The sequence below is a fragment of the Aegilops tauschii genome, chromosome 4 (assembly GCF_002575655.3).
Source record: "Aegilops tauschii subsp. strangulata cultivar AL8/78 chromosome 4, Aet v6.0, whole genome shotgun sequence".
Lineage (NCBI taxonomy): Eukaryota > Viridiplantae > Streptophyta > Magnoliopsida > Poales > Poaceae > Aegilops > Aegilops tauschii.
In genome coordinates, this window is record NC_053038.3 from 4,986,362 (window position 1) to 5,006,021 (window position 19,660).

At 43.3% G+C, this 19,660-nt stretch overlaps 1 protein-coding gene across 4 annotated transcripts; it reads left to right on the plus strand.

The window, feature by feature from the left end:
* Positions 1-8,988: 8,988 nt before the first annotated feature.
* LOC109779485 (uncharacterized) lies at positions 8,989-17,398 on the plus strand. 4 transcript variants are annotated; one of them, XM_040386403.3, is made up of 16 exons: positions 8,989-9,231; positions 9,314-9,445; positions 11,317-11,433; positions 11,520-11,570; positions 12,174-12,263; positions 12,366-12,512; positions 12,650-12,760; positions 12,980-13,048; positions 13,402-14,154; positions 14,515-14,679; positions 15,061-15,124; positions 15,286-15,410; positions 16,196-16,465; positions 16,547-16,681; positions 16,805-16,980; positions 17,064-17,398. In XM_040386403.3, the coding sequence occupies exons 1-16, from the start codon at positions 9,139-9,141 to the stop codon at positions 17,137-17,139; spliced, it is 2,574 nt and encodes an 857-aa protein (XP_040242337.1). In that variant the 5' UTR covers positions 8,989-9,138; the 3' UTR covers positions 17,140-17,398. The 4 variants fall into 4 exon arrangements, with proteins under 4 accessions (XP_040242337.1, XP_020193699.1, XP_020193702.1 ...); XM_020338110.2 differs by having other exon boundaries at positions 9,010-9,231; positions 11,296-11,433; positions 15,061-15,184; XM_020338113.2 differs by having other exon boundaries at positions 9,010-9,231; positions 11,296-11,433.
* The last annotated feature ends 2,262 nt before the right edge of the window (positions 17,399-19,660 follow it).

The following is a 19,660-nucleotide window of genomic DNA, read 5'->3' on the forward strand; positions in this document are numbered from 1 at the left end:
CACACCTTGTAACACAGGCAAGAACTCTTTCTTTGACTGTTCCATTTTGAACTACTTTAAAATCTTGTCAAGGTATGTACTTGTTGAAAAAACTTATCAAGCGTCTTGATCTATCTCTATAGATCTTGATGTAAGCAGCTTCACCGAGGTCATTCTTTGAAAAACTCCTTTCAAATACTCCTTTATGCTTTCCAGAAAAATTCTACATTATTTCCGATCAACAATATGTCATTCACATATTTTATCAGAAATGTTGTAGTGCTCCCACTCACTTTCTTGTAAATACAGGCTTCACCACAAGTCTGTATAAAACTATATGCTTTGATCAACTCATCAAAGCATATATTCTAGCTCCGAGATGCTTGCACCAGTCCATAGATGGATCGCTGGAGCTTGCATATTTTGTTAGCACATTTAGGATTGACAAAACCTTCTGGTTGCATCATATACAACTCTTCTTTAATAAATCCATTAAGTAATGCAGTTTTGTTTATCCATTTGCCAGATTTCATAAAATGCGGTAATTGCTAACATGATTCGGACAGACTTAAGCATCGCTACGAGTGAGAAAATCTCATCGTAGTCAACACCTTGAACTTGTCAAAAACCTTTTTTTCGACAAGTCTAGCTTTGTAGATAGTAACACTACTATCAGCGTCCGTCTTCGTCTTGAAGATCCAATTATTCTCAATGGCTTGCCGATCATCGGGCAAGTCAACCAAAGTCCATACTTTGTTCTCATACATGGATCCCATCTCAGATTTCATGGCCTTAAACCATTTTGCGGAATCTGGGCTCATCATCGCTTCCTCATAGTTCGTAGGTTCGTCATGGTCAAGTAACATGACCTCCAGAACAGGATTACCGTACCACGCTGGTGCGGATCTCACTCTGGTTGACCTACGAGGTTCGGTAGTAACTTGATCTGAAGTTACATGATCAACATCATTAGCTTCCTCACTAATTGGTGTAGAAGTCACAGGAACAGATTTCTGTGATGAACTACTTTCCAATAAGGGAGCAGGTACAGTTACCTCATCAAGTTCTACTTTCCTCCCACTCACTTCTTTCGAGAGAAACTCCTTCTCTAGAAAGAATCCATTTTTAGCAGTGAATGTCTTGCCTTCGGATGAGTGATAGAAGGTGTACCAAACTGTCTCCTTTGGGTATCCTATGAAGACACATTTCTCCGATTTGGGTTTGAGCTTATTAGGATGAAACTTTTTCACATAAGCATCGCAACCCCAAACTTTAAGAAACGACAACTTTGGTTTCTTGCCAAACCACAGTTCATATGGTGTCATCTCAACGGATTTAGATGGTGCCCAGCTGTCTCTAATGCATAACCCCAAAACGATGATGAAACGACCAATCGTTTCATCATGGAGAACATCGTTTTCGAGCGCGGGGCGCCACGGAGCTGCGGCTGCCCACCCGGCCTGTCGCCGACGCCCCGGTCCAGCGGCGACCGGTGGAGGGCAATCCGGAGCGCTAGCTCTTACTCGTCGGGCGCAGAGCCATCGGAATTCGTGGCGGCCTTTAGCCACTCCTGTAGGTCGGATTCATTGCCGGGCATGGCGGGCGGGGAAGACAAAGTGGATTTGGGGGAGAAGTGGAGAGGTCAAGTGAGTACGGACTGAGTTTGACTAGGGTTTGTTGGTCGGTCGTCAGATATTTGTGAGGGCTAGAGTAAGGTCGTTGCGGGCCAGGCCGACGTGGCGGGCGCGACGGGACGCCCTATATCCGCCCCATATATAAACTTGATATGAGCGTTGCCGGTTAGCCCAGACGTTTGAGACGTCCGGTGGATCATGTTTTCGTGACCGATTAGTGATGGGACGAGCCGCCCGATCGTCTGAGATTGGTGGTTGGAGGCGCCCGGATACTCTTAATCCACCCCTACTCGCAACGTCGACTTCGGGCCAGGGCCCATGAGGCGCACGGGCGCAGACGACCCAGTTATCCGCTGACGCAAAGCGTACGGACGCAGCGCACTGGGCGGCAGTGGAGTGCTAGCACTGAGTGACTGAAATGCTACTACTGTAAGTGTGATGTAGTATGTGCAGTGCCGATCTGAACGGAATGGATTCCAGTGGAATATGCGCATGCGGACGGGTTACGTACCTACTGTATGGCTGTATACCATGCCAAAAGACGCGTAGATCGAAAGACAAAATGCCATACGGTGAAGCTTGGTCACCTCTTTGTTTTCTTTCTTTTTGCTAGCTAGTGGCACCTGCAGCATGCACGCAATGCATCCCGCATGCCATGGCGCTGACTCCCCGGCTCGTGCATGTGCATGTGCATGTGCGCGCCGCAACCGCCTCCGATTTGGATCTGCATGCGCGCCTCTCCATCGATCCGGTCGTTTGCTTAAGTCGTTTTCCTCTTAATTTAATATACTGTATAATTGACTATATAATTACTACCAGCGACTCTCTGACGACAATTAAGCCCTTGCTGTTGTGTCTACCCTCTCTCTTCCTCGACCTCGACGGCCCATCTCATCTCATCGCCATGGTTTTATGTTTTCTAGCTCGTGTAGTACGCGGCCGTACAAGTTGCACAGTGATCACCCATGTACTACGTGCCGGACACTGCACATCTCTCCATCTTCCTCTTATCTTTATTTCTTTTTTCACAAAAATCTCTCTGCCCACCTCAACGGCACAAATATACTGGCCAGAAACCAGAAAAACGCCATGGATACCTCGTGTTTAGATTTATTGTTTCGTTACCGTTAACTAATCCGTGGCACTCGTGCGCACTTCAAAAAAATAAATAGTCAGGAGACTTAATGGTCGCTGACATGTGGGCCCTCTAACAGGCTAGAGGGTGAAAATGGACAAATCTGACCCTTTCTTCAAAACTTTAGCAAAAAAGAACCCGATCCAAAAAAAGATCCACAAGACATGACGCCAGGGGTATCATGCTAGGGCGCCATGCTAGCATGGCGCCTCAGCCCCTGGCGTTATGCAAAAGTGAGCCATTTTGTGAAAACCTTTTGAATTTGGTTCATCTGTGTCAAAGTTTCAGAAAAGGTCCAGATTTGTCAGTTTTCACGGCTAGTGGGTGGGAGAGGCGCTAATTGCAAATGGTGCACGGGCACCTTCGTGCCCGTTATTAAAAATAAATTTTTATAGTGCAAAAAGTTTCAAAAAAATTGTAAACACACACGTATCACGTATGTGCAAAAATTCATAACATTGTAATACTGTATGTTTATGGAGGTCACATTTTGTGGCTGGAGTGCTAATCACCAGCCAATTGATCCACCAGCTGTGATTTTGAAATGGGAAAACTTTGTTTTTGTCACTCTAGTTTTTGCCCACTTTACTTATGCCACTCTAGAATTTGACATGTCACTTTCGCCACCCTTAGCTTTTGACAATTATCACAATTGCCATTCCATGGCAAAAACAAAATTTTCAGAGTGGCAATTGTGATACATTTCAAAATCTAAGAGTGGCAGAAGTGATATAAAAAATTATTGCTTTTGCCATCCAATGACATTTGTGATGTATTGTCAAAAGTTAGGAGTGGCAAAAGTGAGATGTCAAATTCTAGAGTGGCATAAGCAAAGTGGGCAAAAACTAGAGTGGCAAAAACAAAGTTTTCCCTTTTGAAATTCTCTCTCTCAAAACACTCTTTCAAATGCTTGATTAACATTTTTAAAAATAAACGGTCAAATTTTACACACACATTGTATATTTTTTGTATACATTTTCTATGTACATAAGAAATATTTTCTCTATACCCATTTAATGTTTCTCAAATGTTTGGTTAACATTTTTTAAAATGTTTTATGTAAAGTTTTTTTGTAAAATATTTATTTACAATATTTGGAGGTATAATAAACAAGTAAAAAGGAGCAAAAAACGAAAAAGAAACGTGAAAAAAAGAAAGAAACGTGGTCGTGGCCTCCGGCGCGGCTGGGCTGGCTGATCCGGCTCCCCTTCCCTACGTCTCGCTTTAGGCAAGACATAGGGGCAGCGGCCCATCATCCATCCATCCACCCATCTCTCGGCTCTCGGCCGCCGACGAATAAACAAACGCCATCCTCCACTCCTGAGTCATTCCTCGCTCCTCCCCATCCCCCAACAGAAGAAAAAAAAATCTCCCCTCCCCCCAATCGTAAACCCTTGCCCCGCCCGCCCGCCGGAGCGCCGGATGCCATGGGGGCCAGTCGGAAGCTGCAGGGCGAGATTGACTACATCCTCAAGAAGGGGCAAGAGGGCGTCGACGTCTTCGACAGCATCTGGAACAAGGCACGCGCGCGCCGGCTTCTTCTTTCCTCTCCCCCAACTTCTCCCCAACCCTCCGCGCCAGATTCTCATGATTTTGTGCGATTTTGGGGCAGGTCTACGACACCGAGAATGCGAACCAGAAGGAGAAGTTCGAGGCGGACCTCAAGAAGGAGATCAAGAAGTTGCAGCACTACCGGGACCAGATCAAGACCTGGATCCAGTCGACGGGGAAACCCTTGTCGACGACCAAACACCCGATCATTCCTATGCTTCCATAGTGTCCAAGATACCAATGTGATAAAGGAGTCAAAACCCTTGCAGATGGTCCACCTATTCTCGAGCTGATTCGTCAAGGATCAAAGCCACATCGACGCCCGCTTTTCCCGAACCATGCCTCCCAAACTTGCAGTGAAATGACACATTGGGGGGAGGAGGTGATCAACCGTGTCTTCCTCTTGCTCACGTAGAAAGTAAGGAGGAGTGTCATGTAATCCATGTCGGAGCCTCCTATTCGATGTCCAAACCCGATACTGAATTGCAAGCTACATGAAGATTTTGTAGGATAGCGGAGCCCAACATTTCCATGGTCATGGAGCATCATAAGATATATGTTCCTTCATATATGCAATCTTAGTAGAATTTTTTAGTGTCACCATGAGGGTTTGCAAGGATACATGAGAATTTTCTAGGACAGTAGCAATTTCCCCTCAAGTGGATGACCTAAGGTTTATCAATCCGTGGGGGGCGTAGGATGAAGATAGTCTCTCTCAAACAACCATGAAATCAAATATAAGAAATCTCTTGTGTCCCCAACACACCAAATACAATGGTAAATTGTATAGGTGCACTAGTTCGACAAAGAGATGGTGATACAAGTGTAGTAAGGATAGTAGATATAGGTTTTTGTAATATGAAAATATAAAAACATCAAGGTAGCAAGTGATAAAACAGAGTACAAACGGCATTGCACTCCTTGAAAACAAGGCTTAGGGTTCATACTTTCACTAGTGCAATCTCTCAATAGTGCTAACATAATTGAATCGTATAACAATCCCTCAACGTGCGACAAAGAATCACTCCAAAGTTTCTATCAGAAAACGTAGGACGAAAACTTGTAGACATTTCATAGATGGTAATATAGACATTTCATAGATCTTCTTTCCAAAAGATCTGTACATAAAATTCCACAGGACAGGCCATGAAAATTCATGCACATATGTACTGTTAATAAACTCGGGCATGCACGCTTTGTTTTACAAACAAAATAAGAACCAACACACCATGAAACAAAGTGGCTCCGATCATCATTAGGACCTAGAATATGAACACCATATGTGATGAAGGAAAGTTGTGTTTGGAAAGCGAAAAAGAAGGTAAGGATCTGAAACACATCAAGAAGCCGCTGAAATTCTCAGGAACCAAACAACATCTTGATTCCATGGATAAATGAATCAAAAGTGCAGACCAAATCAACAAAATTTGGATCTAGTATGATGAACCAAGAGCATCGTGCCCTGATAGATATTTTGGTTCACATCCACACCCATGAAAAGCAGGGCCCCATCATTGTCCCTCTCTTTCTAAAAAAAGAAGGGCCCCATCATCCCGTGAGAGCTTTTTTTTAAGTCTAAACACACTTCTCTTTATTGATCAATAATAAGGTTCGTGGGATACAATTTAGGTCTGAAGGATTAAGGAGCCACAAATGGCATCCAAAATGAAAGTCCTAAAGCGTGCTTAGAAAGGCCATGTGCCTCTATATCTCACTTTCAGTGAGATGGAACAAGCTCTCAGATCAGTCGCATCACCAGCGATCCGGCCCATTAGCACAGTTACTCACTCGTTGTAGTTGATCGCTGCATGTTTTCTCTGCCACGGTTTTCTCTGTTTTTTCTTCTTCTTCTTTTGTTTTCTTTTGTTTTTCTTTGATTCTGTCTGTTTTTCATCGGTTTTCTTTGGTTTTTCTCTATTCTTTGATATAACTTATGTTTTCTTTGTTTTCCTCAGTTTTCACTAGTCTTTTCTTTTCCTTTTTTTCTTTGGTTTATTTTTTCTTTGTTCCTTCGTTTTTCTTTGATATAACTTATTTTTCTTAATTTTCCTTCTTTCTGTGCTTTGATTTTTTGTTTCTTTCTTGGTTTTCAATTTTACTTTATTGGTTTTCACTATTTTTCCATTCTTTTTGCTCTTTTTGCTCTTGTTTCTTTGGTTTTATTTTTTGTTTTCTTTTTTTTCTTTGGTTTCTTTCTCTGTTTTCCTTGTTTTTTTTCTTTTTTGTTTCTTTTAGTTCTCATTCCACATTTTCTAATACACGTTTAACATTTCTTAATTATAAGTTTAACACTTTTGAATTCATGTTTACACGTTTTAACATTTTCAAATAGTTGATTACATTTCTCTACACATTTTAAACATTTCCAAATGCTTTATTAACATTTTTCAATTACAGGATCAAGAATCAATATTTTTTTTCAAATGCCTGAGTAACATTTTTTTTTTCAAATGCAAGAATAAGATTTTTTTGAATACGTGGTCCACATTTTTTCTATATGCATTCAACATTTTTCAAATGCCTGATTGACTTTTTTCAAATGCAAGTATAATTTTTCTAATACAATACAATATTAATTTTTTTCTATACACATTTAATATTTTGAAAATGCTTCATTAACATTTTTTTTCAAATGCTTTGCTTGACATTTTTTCAAATACATGTTAATCATTTTTTGAATACATGGTCAACCTTTTTATATATGCACTTCAAATCTTTGCTTAACGTTTATACAAAACTTGTTTAACACTGTTCCGGATGCTTGATTAACATTTTTTTTTGAAATGAACGGCCAGCTTTTTCACGCACATTGTATATATTTTTATACATTCTCCGTGTACATGAGACACATTTTTTCCATACACATTTAAGATTTTCTGAATGCTTGGTTAACATTTTTTTTTCAATTTTTACTTAATGTAATTGTTATGAAATACTATTTATTTATAATATGTGGAAGCATAATAAACAGGTAAAAAATTATAAACAAAAAAAATGTGAAAAAAACAAAGAAACGAGGCCATGGCCTCCGCCGCGGGTGGGCTGGCCCATCTGGCTCCCCTTCCCTACGTGTCGCTGTAGGCGAGACATAGGGGCAGCGCCCCCATCATCCATCCGTCCATCGATCCATCTGGGTTCTCTCTCGGCCGCCGACGAATAAACAGACGTCATCCTCCGCTCCTGGGTCACTCCTCACTCCTCCCCATCCCCCAAAGAAGCAGAAAAAAAACCTCCCCTCCCCCCCCCCCAATCGTAAACCCTAGCCCCGCCTGCCGGACCGCCGGAGCGCCGGATGCCATGGGCGCCAGTCGGAAGCTGCAGGACGAGATCGACCGCGTCCTCAAGAAGGTGCAGGAGGGCGTCGATGTCTTCGACAGCATCTGGAACAAGGCACGCACGCGCATTGTCAATTTTTTAAAATAAATTGTCAACTTTTTCACGCACATTGTATATATATATTTTTATAGTTTTTCTATGTAAATGAGAAACATTTTCTTTACACACGTTTAAGATTTTTCAAATGTTTGGTCAACATTTGTTCAAATGTTTTATGTAAATTATTTTTTGTAATATATTTATTTAGAATGTTTGGAGGTATAATAAACAAATAAAAAAAGAACCACATGACATATGTTTTTTTGACATGGTAATGCGTGTCTCATTCATATCATAAAGATCAAAGTACAAGTCACGTAAAGATCAACATGACAAAGCTTAAAAGATAATAGAACATCTCTGAGTTTGGCACCAACGTCCGTCACTTGCCTCTAGCACCACAATAGTAACCACCGATCGACGCGGCTCCATCGCTGATATGCAGCTTTGCGGATCTCCAAGGTGGCTCACCAAAAATGAAGCCCTTGCTGTTGAACGAATCAGACCAGGCAACACCCCAGACAGGCTATCGAACTCCAGATCTGGCACCCCACTGCGACTAAGAAGCCGAAGGAGGAAACCATACCTGCCATCCACGAATCATGAGCCTAGCATGCGTTCCGTCTTCCAGATGTCGTCGATGCAGACCACAATCTGCATCCGCTCCTGGACTACCTCCCAAGCTCCGCGCCGGCGCTGGAGCAAATGCCGTCGCAACGGCGGAGCCCGAGGACACAGGTCCACCGCGAGGATGCCGCCGCCGCCACGCCATCCTTACTTGAACAGATTGGTTTCCAAATCCATCCCCAACCATAGAACCGATGGCCTCGTCAGGAAAAGGATCCGAAGAACCTTTATTCAGCGCCTTCATCGTCGCCACCGAAGCAAAGACGATGAACAACCTAAAAACTGGACTACGAAGGAGTAGAAACGATCCACACGCGTGGATTCGGCGACCCCCCTCACCACCAACGACCGAGGTCGCCAGCGGAGGGGAGCCGCCGGAGGACAGCGCTGGAAGACTGGCCTCTCCTGGAGGCGGCTAGGTTACAGCCACCAGGGAACGAGAGGGAAATAACCACATGACATATGTGGTAAGCGATCCAAGAAATTAAAAAAAAAAGTCAAATTTAAAAAAAGGAAAAAACAAAAAAAAGTGAAGAAAAAAGAAATCAAGAAAGAGGTTGTGGCCTCCTGCGCGGCTGGGCTGGCCCATCCGGCTCCCCTTCCCTACGTCTCGCTGTAGGCGAGACATAGGGGCAGCGCCCCCATCATCCATCCGTCCATCGATCCATCTGGGTTCTCTCTCGGCCGCCGACGAATAAACGAACGTCATCCTCCACTCCTGGATCACTCCTCGCTCCTCCCCATCCCCCAAACCACCAAAAGAAAAAAAACCTCCCCTCCCCCCAATCGTAAACCCTAGCCCCGCCCGCCCGCCGGACCGCCGGAGCGCCGGATGCCATGGGGGCCAGTCGGAAGCTGCAGGGCGAGATCGACCGCGTCCTCAAGAAGGTGCAGGAGGGCGTCGACGTCTTCGACAGCATCTGGAACAAGGTCCCCCCTCCTCTTCCCCTTCTCCCCCTCTCCCCCAACCCCCGCGCCGGATTCTCATGATTTTGCGCGATTCTGGGGGCAGGTCTACGACACCGAGAATGCGAACCAGAAGGAGAAGTTCGAGGCGGACCTCAAGAAGGAGATCAAGAAGCTGCAGCGCTACCGCGACCAGATCAAGACCTGGATCCAGTCCAGCGAGATCAAGGACAAGAAGGTGACCCCCTCTGTAATCTGTCTGTTGCCTGTATGGATGGAGCTGCTTCCTCCCTCCCTTCCTTCCTGAGAATTATCTGCTGTCACGCTCTTCTCCTCAGTCAACTGCCTAGTTTAGATGCGACTTCAGTGCTAAGTTATCTGGAGGAAAAGTCTTCTTACAGGCGCTGGGGGAGGTTAAGTGTCTAACTGTCGGTGCTAGCTGCTTGGACGACTGTTAATCCAGTTCTCCGTGCTTCTGTATCTGTCTTGACATTGATATCGTTGGTCGTCTATGGCTGTATGTAGTACCAGTAGTCAGTATTGTAGGTCCAATGCACGAAATCATTCTTGTGCTTGGTGTGATCCTGCACATAATGATATTTTAAACGGTAATAAGAATAACAGTCGACATTTTTTTCTAAAAACCAAAAGGAGCGAAGCTGATTAACAAACAATTGTAAACATGAGTGGTAGTATAAGAGGCGAAGAATTTAGATGATGGGTTTTGAATGGATTTATTACTTGTGAGATCTCGTGGTCTAATGATGTCCGCAATGGAGCATTAGAGGTCCCCGTTTGATTTTCTGATCTGAATGTGAGTGAAATTTATTTATAGAACTGCTTTTAGCTTGTGCTCGAATTGTACCATTAAGCCATGATTGGATTAAGCTGTGGAGCCCACAGTTGTGAGAAGGTGTTCTGATCAAGGCATTGACTTCACTTAGAAAGTTGTTCAGTGCAATAAGGCAATCTGTATGGATGTCCAACAGAGTTCAGGAGTTTGTAGGCCCCTAAAGTTCTTACTGACCTTAAACCAAACCTGCCTTTAGAAAGACTTGCTAAATCAACAGTATACTGATGGCTCTGGAGACGTTGCAATTCCTGATGTTGTTCTTAGGGTCTGTTTGGTTTGAGAACCAAATGGAGCGGAATATAACAGTTCCATTCCAGAGGAAAATAGAATGGTTCAGTTCCTTTCCTGTGTTTGGTTGGAGGGATGGAATGACAAGAATCTGATTCAGTTCACCTCTTCTCTTGGTGATATTATCTCCCATGGCCATGTGCACAATCGTATTTTTGTTGGACAATATATTATTCTAATTTCCAGCAGCATTTTCTTTGCATTTTCAGCGTTAACAATTGTATTGCTATCACTGTTGGCTATGGCTAATTGGTTATTGAACATAAAACTGGAATACACATATAAACAAGACAAATTGTGTAGCTATCACAATTTTCTAAGCACTAGAGGTTAAAAATTACAGTGCAATTTTGGACAGCAGCATGTACCAACAGGTATCGCAAAACCGTAGGCAAGAGGAGGAACCAAGTAACCAATTTGCACCAGTTCACTTGGCATTTCCTAGAACACCCTATGTGCACCAGTTCCATGAAACTTCTCCTCACATAAAGCACCAGGATTTGGAGGAATCGGTGCGTTCCACATCTGAGGGGAATATTCCCTTTTGAGGAACCAAAGCATTCTCGTTCCCTCTGTAACCAAACATAGCAATATGTCCCATGCACAGAACCGACCCACTCCATTCCACTATATTCCCAAACCAAACACACCCTTTGTATTTTATTATCCAATATGTCTTGTCATTTTAATCATCCCTTGTCAATTGGAACATTTCGTGCTCCATGCTTGTGCTACTACATGCTGCATTTTTTTTCTTTGTAAATTGAAGAGTGTTTTACTGAAGAAATATGGTAGGGTTCCTGATTGTTTTTTCGTTTAGAGAAGCAGTTATTCCTTTGTTTCAATTTTGTGGTTGGGCCAACTTTTTTTCTTAACATGTTAACCTTTAAAGTTGGGCATAGCTTATTGTTCTGTTTTTAATACATTTGTGATATATGTTGACATAGGTTAGTGCCTCTTATGAGCAGGCTCTCATGGATGCCCGCAAGCAGATTGAACGCGAGATGGAACGGTTTAAGGTCTGTGAGAAGGAAACTAAAACCAAGGCCTTCTCGAAAGAAGGGTTAGGTCAACAGCCGAAAACTGTATGCACTCGGTCTCTTTTCTGTGTTTGATTAACCCTTTTTTCTTCAGTTGTTATAATCTCAGCATCAATTCTTATTTCACGCAGGATCCTAGAGAGAAGGCTAAAGCTGAAACAAGAGATTGGCTTAACAGTGTGGTATGTTAGATGAATTACATGTATGCTTAGTCTTGTGCGCTCATGTCTACATGTTGTTGGCTTTCTGTAAACATGAGCAAACAAAGAAGTTACCTGCAACATATATGTCTTGTATTGTTGTTTCTCTTTGGCCTAGAGTATGTTCTGAAAGACACTCGCAGATTCTGCTTCGTGACAACTGATAATAGACTATTAGAATTTGATGACTAATTTTTCTGATCTGATTGTTCTGAAAGTATAACTTGCATGCACACCCGACTGCTTACATTTGCTAATATTTTGACTATACTGGTGGTTACTTGTCCCTCTCAGAATAAAACAGAATCGTATAGACTATTATTCTGTGGCTATTTTCTTTGATCTGATCACTCTGAAAGTATCATTTGCATGCATACTTGACTCTGCTTGATGTTTATTGATATTTTGATTATATAAAGTCATTACTCCGCACCTCGCTAATGACATTTACATGCATACTTGACTCTGCTGATGTTTATTGATATTTTGATTATATCAGTCATTACTTTGTGATTTCTGGTGTTCCTATTTATTTGTTGCATGTGTGTGCAACATTTCTAATATACTTTTGGGTTCGGTTTACAGGTTAGTGATTTGGAAAATCAGATTGATAATTTTGAAGCGGAGCTTGAAGGACTTTCATTTAAGAAAGGAAAGCAAAGACCTCCTCGATTGGTATGATCAACTGTATAGGATTGGAAAGTGTTCATGTTTTACTGTCTACGGAACCTGTTTCCAACAATCTCTATTGCGGAGGAAGTAATTATGCATTATCAGGTACATTTAGAGAAATCTATTACGCGGCATAAGGCTCATATAAAAAAATTGGAGTCAATTCTGAGACTCTTGGATAATGATGAGTTGAGTCCTGAGCAAGTCAATGATGTGAAAGATTTCCTAGAAGACTATGTTGAACGTAATCAGGTGGGATTGTCTTCCTGCTTGGCTGTCATAATATCCTTTTTTGAATTTTTGATATAGTCAAGTCGGAATTGTGATGACCTAAAAGCATTGTGGATCTGCTGCTTGTTCTGACTATCGATTTCTTAATCCGAATTCAGGAAGATTTTGATGAATTTAGTGATGTTGAGGATCTCTATAGCACATTGCCTATGGAGAAGGTTGAAGCACTCGAAGACATGGTTTCACTTGCTCCTTCCATTCTTATCAAGGTGAGCTGTGAGCTGTTATTTTTTTTACTTTAGTTATTGTGATTTTGCTAATAGAATCAACTGGCAAACTTTCTTATGTTTTTACCCCACAAATACTGCTAGTCTGCTATGCTGGTGCAGACCATTTCTCTACCATGTTTTTATGTCGTGCCGCTCTTCATCTTTTAGTTATATGGGTAATTATATATTTTTCAACATCGCTTCTTGTTTGGTTCCCAGGGTGTTGCTGCTGTTTCCACTACTGCAGTTTTGAGTACAAAGAGTCCGACAGCAACTTCACCTACTCAGGTACATGTTATTCATTCCTAGTTATTTATTGAATATCTGTTGGTTTGTGATAAACGGAGACATAGTATTAGTATATCGAATACTCAGAACACAATGGTTGTTATGTGCCCAGTGTCAACTTAGTTGGCATCCTGGCTGCTGCTTTCTTGTCAACCTTTACATGCTAGTATTGATTTATTTGATCATCTTCTTACAAGCTAATCCTTGATATGAATACACGTGGTTGTTGCTAATTTGGGCATTTAATAAAAACACATGCTAACAAGATTGAGGAATTGGTTATTTCTAATGTACAATCCTGATTACTACTTGTCGATATGCTGATTTACCGACTCTGTCTCCCTTTGCTTCAGGCTACTGTATCAACAATCTCACAAGGGACATCACAAGATCAAGCAGAGGAAACAACTACGCTAGAAAGCAATCCTGAATCGGTGCCACAAACACCACCTCCGAAGGGTGGAAATCTGGGACCATCAGTGCCAGTTGTGCCCACTGCCATTAGTACTAGTGCTGCAGCTGTTTCCGTTTCGGCAGATACTATTACTTCCCCAGGCCCAGTACGACCAGTTATTCCTGCCACAGCACCCACAATATTTGCTCCTGCTGCTGCTGTTCGAAATGCTCCAGAGAGCATGCCTGCTGTTGCTTCAACTCCTGCAAACTTATCTACTGCCGTGAAGGATGATGAAAGCATGAGCTTTCCTCCTCGTAGACCGTCTCCCGCAGTTACTGAAATTGGTCTTGGCAGGGGTATTACCCGTGGCTTAACTAGTCAGGCATTAGCTGCTCCCGTAAGTGTAGGTCCAGTTCCAGGAAATGGGTCCATTACTGCAATTCCTCCAATAAATGACCTGTCCAAACGAAACATAATGAATACCGATGAGAGGGTTAACAGTGGTGGTCTTTCTCAGCAGTTGGTTTCACCTCTTGGTAGTAAAGTTCAACCACAGCCGGTTCTGAAGACTAACGATGCAGTTAGCTCTGATTCCAGTAACACCAGTGAAAGTGCGGTTATTGGAGGAAGGGTATTTTCTCCTCCGGTTGTTCCTGGGGCTCAATGGAGGCCTCAAGCTCCTGCTGGTTTCCAAAATCAAAGTGAAACTGTACGTACCTTTGCTCCATTTTTATTTCTGAAGTCCACTCTGCTTTTGCAAATGATGTTATTGATCATAAGAATTTTATGGGCATTTCAGATGTACGAGTGCTTCAGCAATTATGCTGTTCTTTCGAGTCTTTTAAGTTCGAACTGATTAAAACAACACGGGCATTTATTTGAAATTTTTCATCATCCCAATCTTGAATTCTTGTTGTTTCATCTTGATCCAGCGTCAGTCTGAAACATCTAAATAACTGCTTTTCCCTATTGTAGATTTTATTCATTTAGAATGTTAATCTATCACCGAGGTTGTAAAATATTCATAGGGTTATAGGAATATATGACATTTACTTATTCACATTTTCAGGGTCAATTTCGTGGAAGACCTGAGGTCACCGACCAAAGGGAGAAGTACTTGCAAAGATTGCAACAAGTACAGCAGCAGCAGGGCAACCTTCTTAACGCTTCTCATATAACGGGCATCAATCAGAAGCAATTTTCAACCCAGCAGGCCAATTCCCTCTTGCAACAGGTTGTTCCTGCTTTTACTAATAAAAATGTTGTGATATGTCAATGCCTCCTTTAGTCAAGAATCAGGAAGTACCGATTAGTTGAATATACTGAATTTTGATTGTCCGCGTATTACTAGGTGCTGTTCTCTTTCTGTCTTTAGGAGTGCAAGTCCTAATTTAGACGCGTCCATTCTAACCTCTTTCTATCTTTAGGAGTGCAAGTCCTTTAGATGCTTCCATTCTAACCTCTTTCCGTTAAGGCATCAAATAAACTCGTAAAGTTTGTAGTAATTTTGTGTAGGCATTCCTCGATCTTTTGTAACCATCTTATAATATCTGAAATCTAAAATCAATTCTGTATAGTGATTGTTTTCACATTTTCACTTTGTTCATTTTTGCAGTTTAATTCTCAGAGTTCTTCTATCTCTTCTCAAGGGGGCCTTGGGCTAGGGGTTCAGGGACCAGGTATCCCTTCTGCCTTCTCATCTCAGCTACAACCTCATGAATCCCAAATTCTCGAGCAATGTCATGGCCATGCATTTATTTCTAGTATATATAAAGTTGGAGGCTCATAGTGTTTGACCACTAGTTTTTCCTGTGCATTAAGAATTTATCAATATGTGCAGACGCTGGGCAAACAAAAAGTGACGAGCAGCAACAAGGCTTGGCCGATGATGCTAGTGTGGAGTCTGCTGCAACAACTGGACCGAACAAGCACACTAATGAAGATGACACAAAGGCTCCTTATTCGGTACGGTCCAACTTTTCCATACATGCCTGCTCATGAATTCAGTGAAACAAGGTGCATACAATTAAGGACACTGCAATTATCAGTGGGAATAATCAATAGTGTGGAGTAACTCACAATAATCTACGACATTTCGTAGCTAGATTTTTTAAAAGGATTTTGGGCTCTTTTGCTCATATTTTAGAAAACCGGTCGTGTGTATGGCCCATCTTTCTTGCAAAATAGACTTGAACTGGTCACACCAGTTCCAATCTGCATATCTTTTCGGTGCTCCTACAATGTACTAGACAGTTTAATTCTTAATTGTTTTTGACTCGATAGTTTCCCTGTACTTCTATTCATGTTAACACCTGGGGCGTCACCCTGTGTGGCTTAACAGAAAAAATCAGAACAATGTACAGTTTAGTTTTTTTGCAGTAATTATTTTGGGTAGTACTCCCTCCGTTGCTAAACATATGACGTTTTGGTAGTTCAAATTGAACTACCGAAACATTATATATTTAGCAACGGAGGGAGTAGTATTTTAGGGTGTATTTGGTCTGAGCCTGAGCATACCCCCATCAAAAATTCGGTTAGCCAAAACTTTTGCCGAGGTTTTGCACTTTTGCTTGCCCATGTTGGCTATAAAAATGCATAAGGTGGCAAAGTAGACCTGGGCATGGCCAAAATTTGGCAACCTTCTGAACATGAACCAGACGTACCTTAATTCTGTGTAGATGTGTATTGCATTTTGGTGTGCATATTTTCTTCTTATTTGAACATTGATTTTTCTTGTACGTTTTTTACAGAATCCTCCAGCATCCATAGCAGAAGGCACCCAGCTATCTAGAGACTCTGATCTATCACCCGGGCAGCCTATGCAAGCTGGCATGCCATCATCTGGTGTTGGTGTTATTGGCCGGAGGAGTGTATCTGATTTTGGAGCAATTGGAGACAATCTCAGTGGAGCTTCGGTAGTTTCGGGTCACGATCACCTTTATAATTTGCAAATGCTCGAAGCTGCATACCACAGGCTTCCCCAGCCCAAGGACTCTGAGCGTGCGAAAACTTATATTCCGGTATGGATGATGCTCTGCTATTTATATATGCACCAGATTTTGTAATGTAGAGTTAACCTCCCTATGTTGTTACATTTTCAGAGGCACCCTTCAGTGACCCCTGCCAGTTACCCACAGATTCAGGCACCAATTGTGACAAATCCTGCTTTCTGGGAAAGGCTCGGTAGTGATACATTGTCTACAGATATGTTGTTCTTTGCATTCTACTATCAGCAGGTTGGTCAGGTTTCATATACTTGTTTCCAAATTCCAACTGTTTACTTATTTCCTTGCAGCATCATCACCCATCCAACTTTAATGAAGCTCTTGACATTCTTTCTTTGTTTTCCCCTTTGGTAGAACTCGTACCAACAATATTTGGCCGCCAAAGAACTAAAAAAGCAGTCATGGAGATTTCACAGGAAGTACAATACTTGGTTCCAACGGCATGTGGAGCCACAGGTTACGACAGATGAGTATGAGCGGGGATCATATGTGTACTTTGATTTTCATCTTGCAGATGATGGCAACGGGTGGTAAGTTGACCCCTCGTTTAGTCTTTCGCTGTACTAGAGGTGGTTTGAGTGTTGCTGATGCTGTTATTATCGCTCGCTCGCAGGTGCCAAAGGATCAAGAATGACTTCACATTTGAATACAACTTCCTTGAGGATGAACTGTCAGTACAGCCAAACTAGGGCACTAGGGGCTGATGAAATGCGACTCGTGTAATTTTCAGAATGGAACTGTTGGAATCCGGAACAAATTCAAATTCCCCAGTTGTAAGTTGTAACCTTGTGGGCGAATTTAAATCTAGAGCTGTTGTGTGCATTCCTGGTCCCAGCCCTCACATTCTGAACCTTATGCCGAATTAGGTCCAGATTTCCTGGAGACTGGGAACTGGGCATGTCCAACGAGTTTGGTGGCACATTAAAATAATGCAACATTGTTGGGTGATCTTGCAGGCCTAGAAGAATCTAACATCCATGCGGCCAAGTCGCAAATAATGAATGATTGAAACTAAGAAATCACTACTTGTTCACTTGAGTTTTGTTTTTTTAATTAAGAAACCATCTTCACTCATAATGCAACCCGCATCTTCTTCACCAACGAGATGTATGATGTGCCATGTTTCAATTCAGAATCCCCATCTCTGCAGCAGCAGGAGCTCGCGGAGGATCTACAGCAGCTCCTGCGACCGCCACACCTGAATGAGACCGGAGCAGCAGCTCCGATGCTCCGAGGGATCGGCAGCAACTCCGGCGACCGCCACATCCCCTGACCTGCATTCCTCTCTGAGCGGCAACTCCGGCGATCCACATCACTTGACCTGCATTCGTCAACCTGCTTCCTCGCCTTGGCCTGGGACGCTGCTGCTTCCGGTCCTTGTTTCTGGCTCAGCCTTGTCGTGGTTGACGATGGTCGCTGCCGCTTCTCACATCGTCTCTGCCTTGTGAAATAGACTGGCGCCGGAAACAACTGATGTCAAAAAAAAAGATGTAAAAAAAACTCTGGTGCCGAAAAAAAATTCAGGCACCTAAGATTTTTCTTTTAGAATGAAGACGTAAAGTTGCGTCCAGCTTTAAATTAATAAAGCAATCCAAGGCAGCATCCAACATAGGTTTGACCATAACAACATACGAAGGTACTAAAAATAGAGTGATACAAGTCCACGGGCACTGACGAGGGGTTCCAGTTCTGCCCAAGAGCCTCTCTTACGGCACACCAGGCAAAGCGAGCCAAATGGCACCGAAAGACGACGTGGTTAGCGTCCTCCCCAAGTCAGCACACTACACATGACCCATTGGATGGGCCATTTTGCTTGGCCATGTTATCAGAAGCGGGGAAGCGGTTGCGGCAAAGGAAGATTTTCGTCTTAAGCAGCATTCTTGCCTTCCATAACCCCTAGCTATGTCCAACACCATCCCTCGGTAAGCTTACCGTACAGGGATTTTACGGAAAACTTTCCGAATGCAGTCAAGCTCCACGAGACTGCATCCGAGCCCACGACCACCGTTCTCCCTCCCGGCTTAGCGACCAAGCCATCCCAACAGAGCCCTTCTGTCGGAGTGAGGTTTCTCATAAAACTAACTGTGGGGAGAGAAGAGCGAAGTACGTCAGCAACCATAAGCTCTGTGTCCGTTGCTAGTTGGAAGAGTGAACCATGGCTCATCCAAAGGGGAGTAGGCCCTAGCCACGCGTCCAACCAAAAGCGGGTAGGCTTGCCGTTTTTGACAGCCCCAACAGCAAAAGCATGCTTCACCGCCTGGATCCTGTTCCAGAAGGGTGATCCCTTAGTTTTTGCAGTGAAAAAAAATTCCCATCCGGGAAGTACTTGCTCGTAACAGGCCAGCCCAGAGCCCCGACTCGTTTTGGGCTAACCTCCAAATCCACTTCGTGAGAAAGGGCCACACTCATAAGTTTGGAGTTAAGGATACCCAACCCACCGAATTTCTTGGGCCTACAAACTGCAGCCCACTTCACCAGGTGGTATTTCTGCTTAGTCCCGGCCCCTTCCCAGAAGAAGCGGGAGCGGGGAGTGTCTAACTTAGCGTGTACCCCATCGGCTAGTAGAAACATGCCCATTGTAAAGAGCGGGAGCAAGGATAGACTAGGATGAGTCTAGCCGCCGAGGACATAAAATTACCTCTCCACGGACTCACTCTGCTAGCCACTTTGCCGTATAGCGGTTCCCACTCGTGTATGGAGAGCTTCCTATTCGAGATGGGTTTGCCGAGGTACTTGATCAGAAAGCCCCCAAGCTTACTATTAAGTAGGCCAGCCACCAGCTTGCTAGCTTGGCCGTCCATCCCCATGGCTATGACCTTACTTTTCAGGAAGTTAATCTTTAGACCCGATAAGATTTCGAAACTGAGAAAAGCAGTTTAACCGTTGCTATACTGTGGTCGTCAGGCTCAAACAATAGCAGGGTGTCGTCTGCATATTGAGGATGGGTCACCCCCTGGAATGAGGTTGGGGACCAAACCATTAATATGGTCGGCTGCCCTAGCCTTACCAATCATGGCCGAGAGGGCGTCCGCAACAAAATTAAAAACCAGGGGCGAAATGGGATCACCCTGGCGTAGGCCACGTTTGTTACGAAATGGGATTGCCATTAATCGGCACCACCTTCCTGCTCCACCGCACCCCCTCCTCGGATAGCAGGACCCAGCTCGAGATCGCATGCGTCCTTACCTCACCAGGGCCGGGTCCAATGTA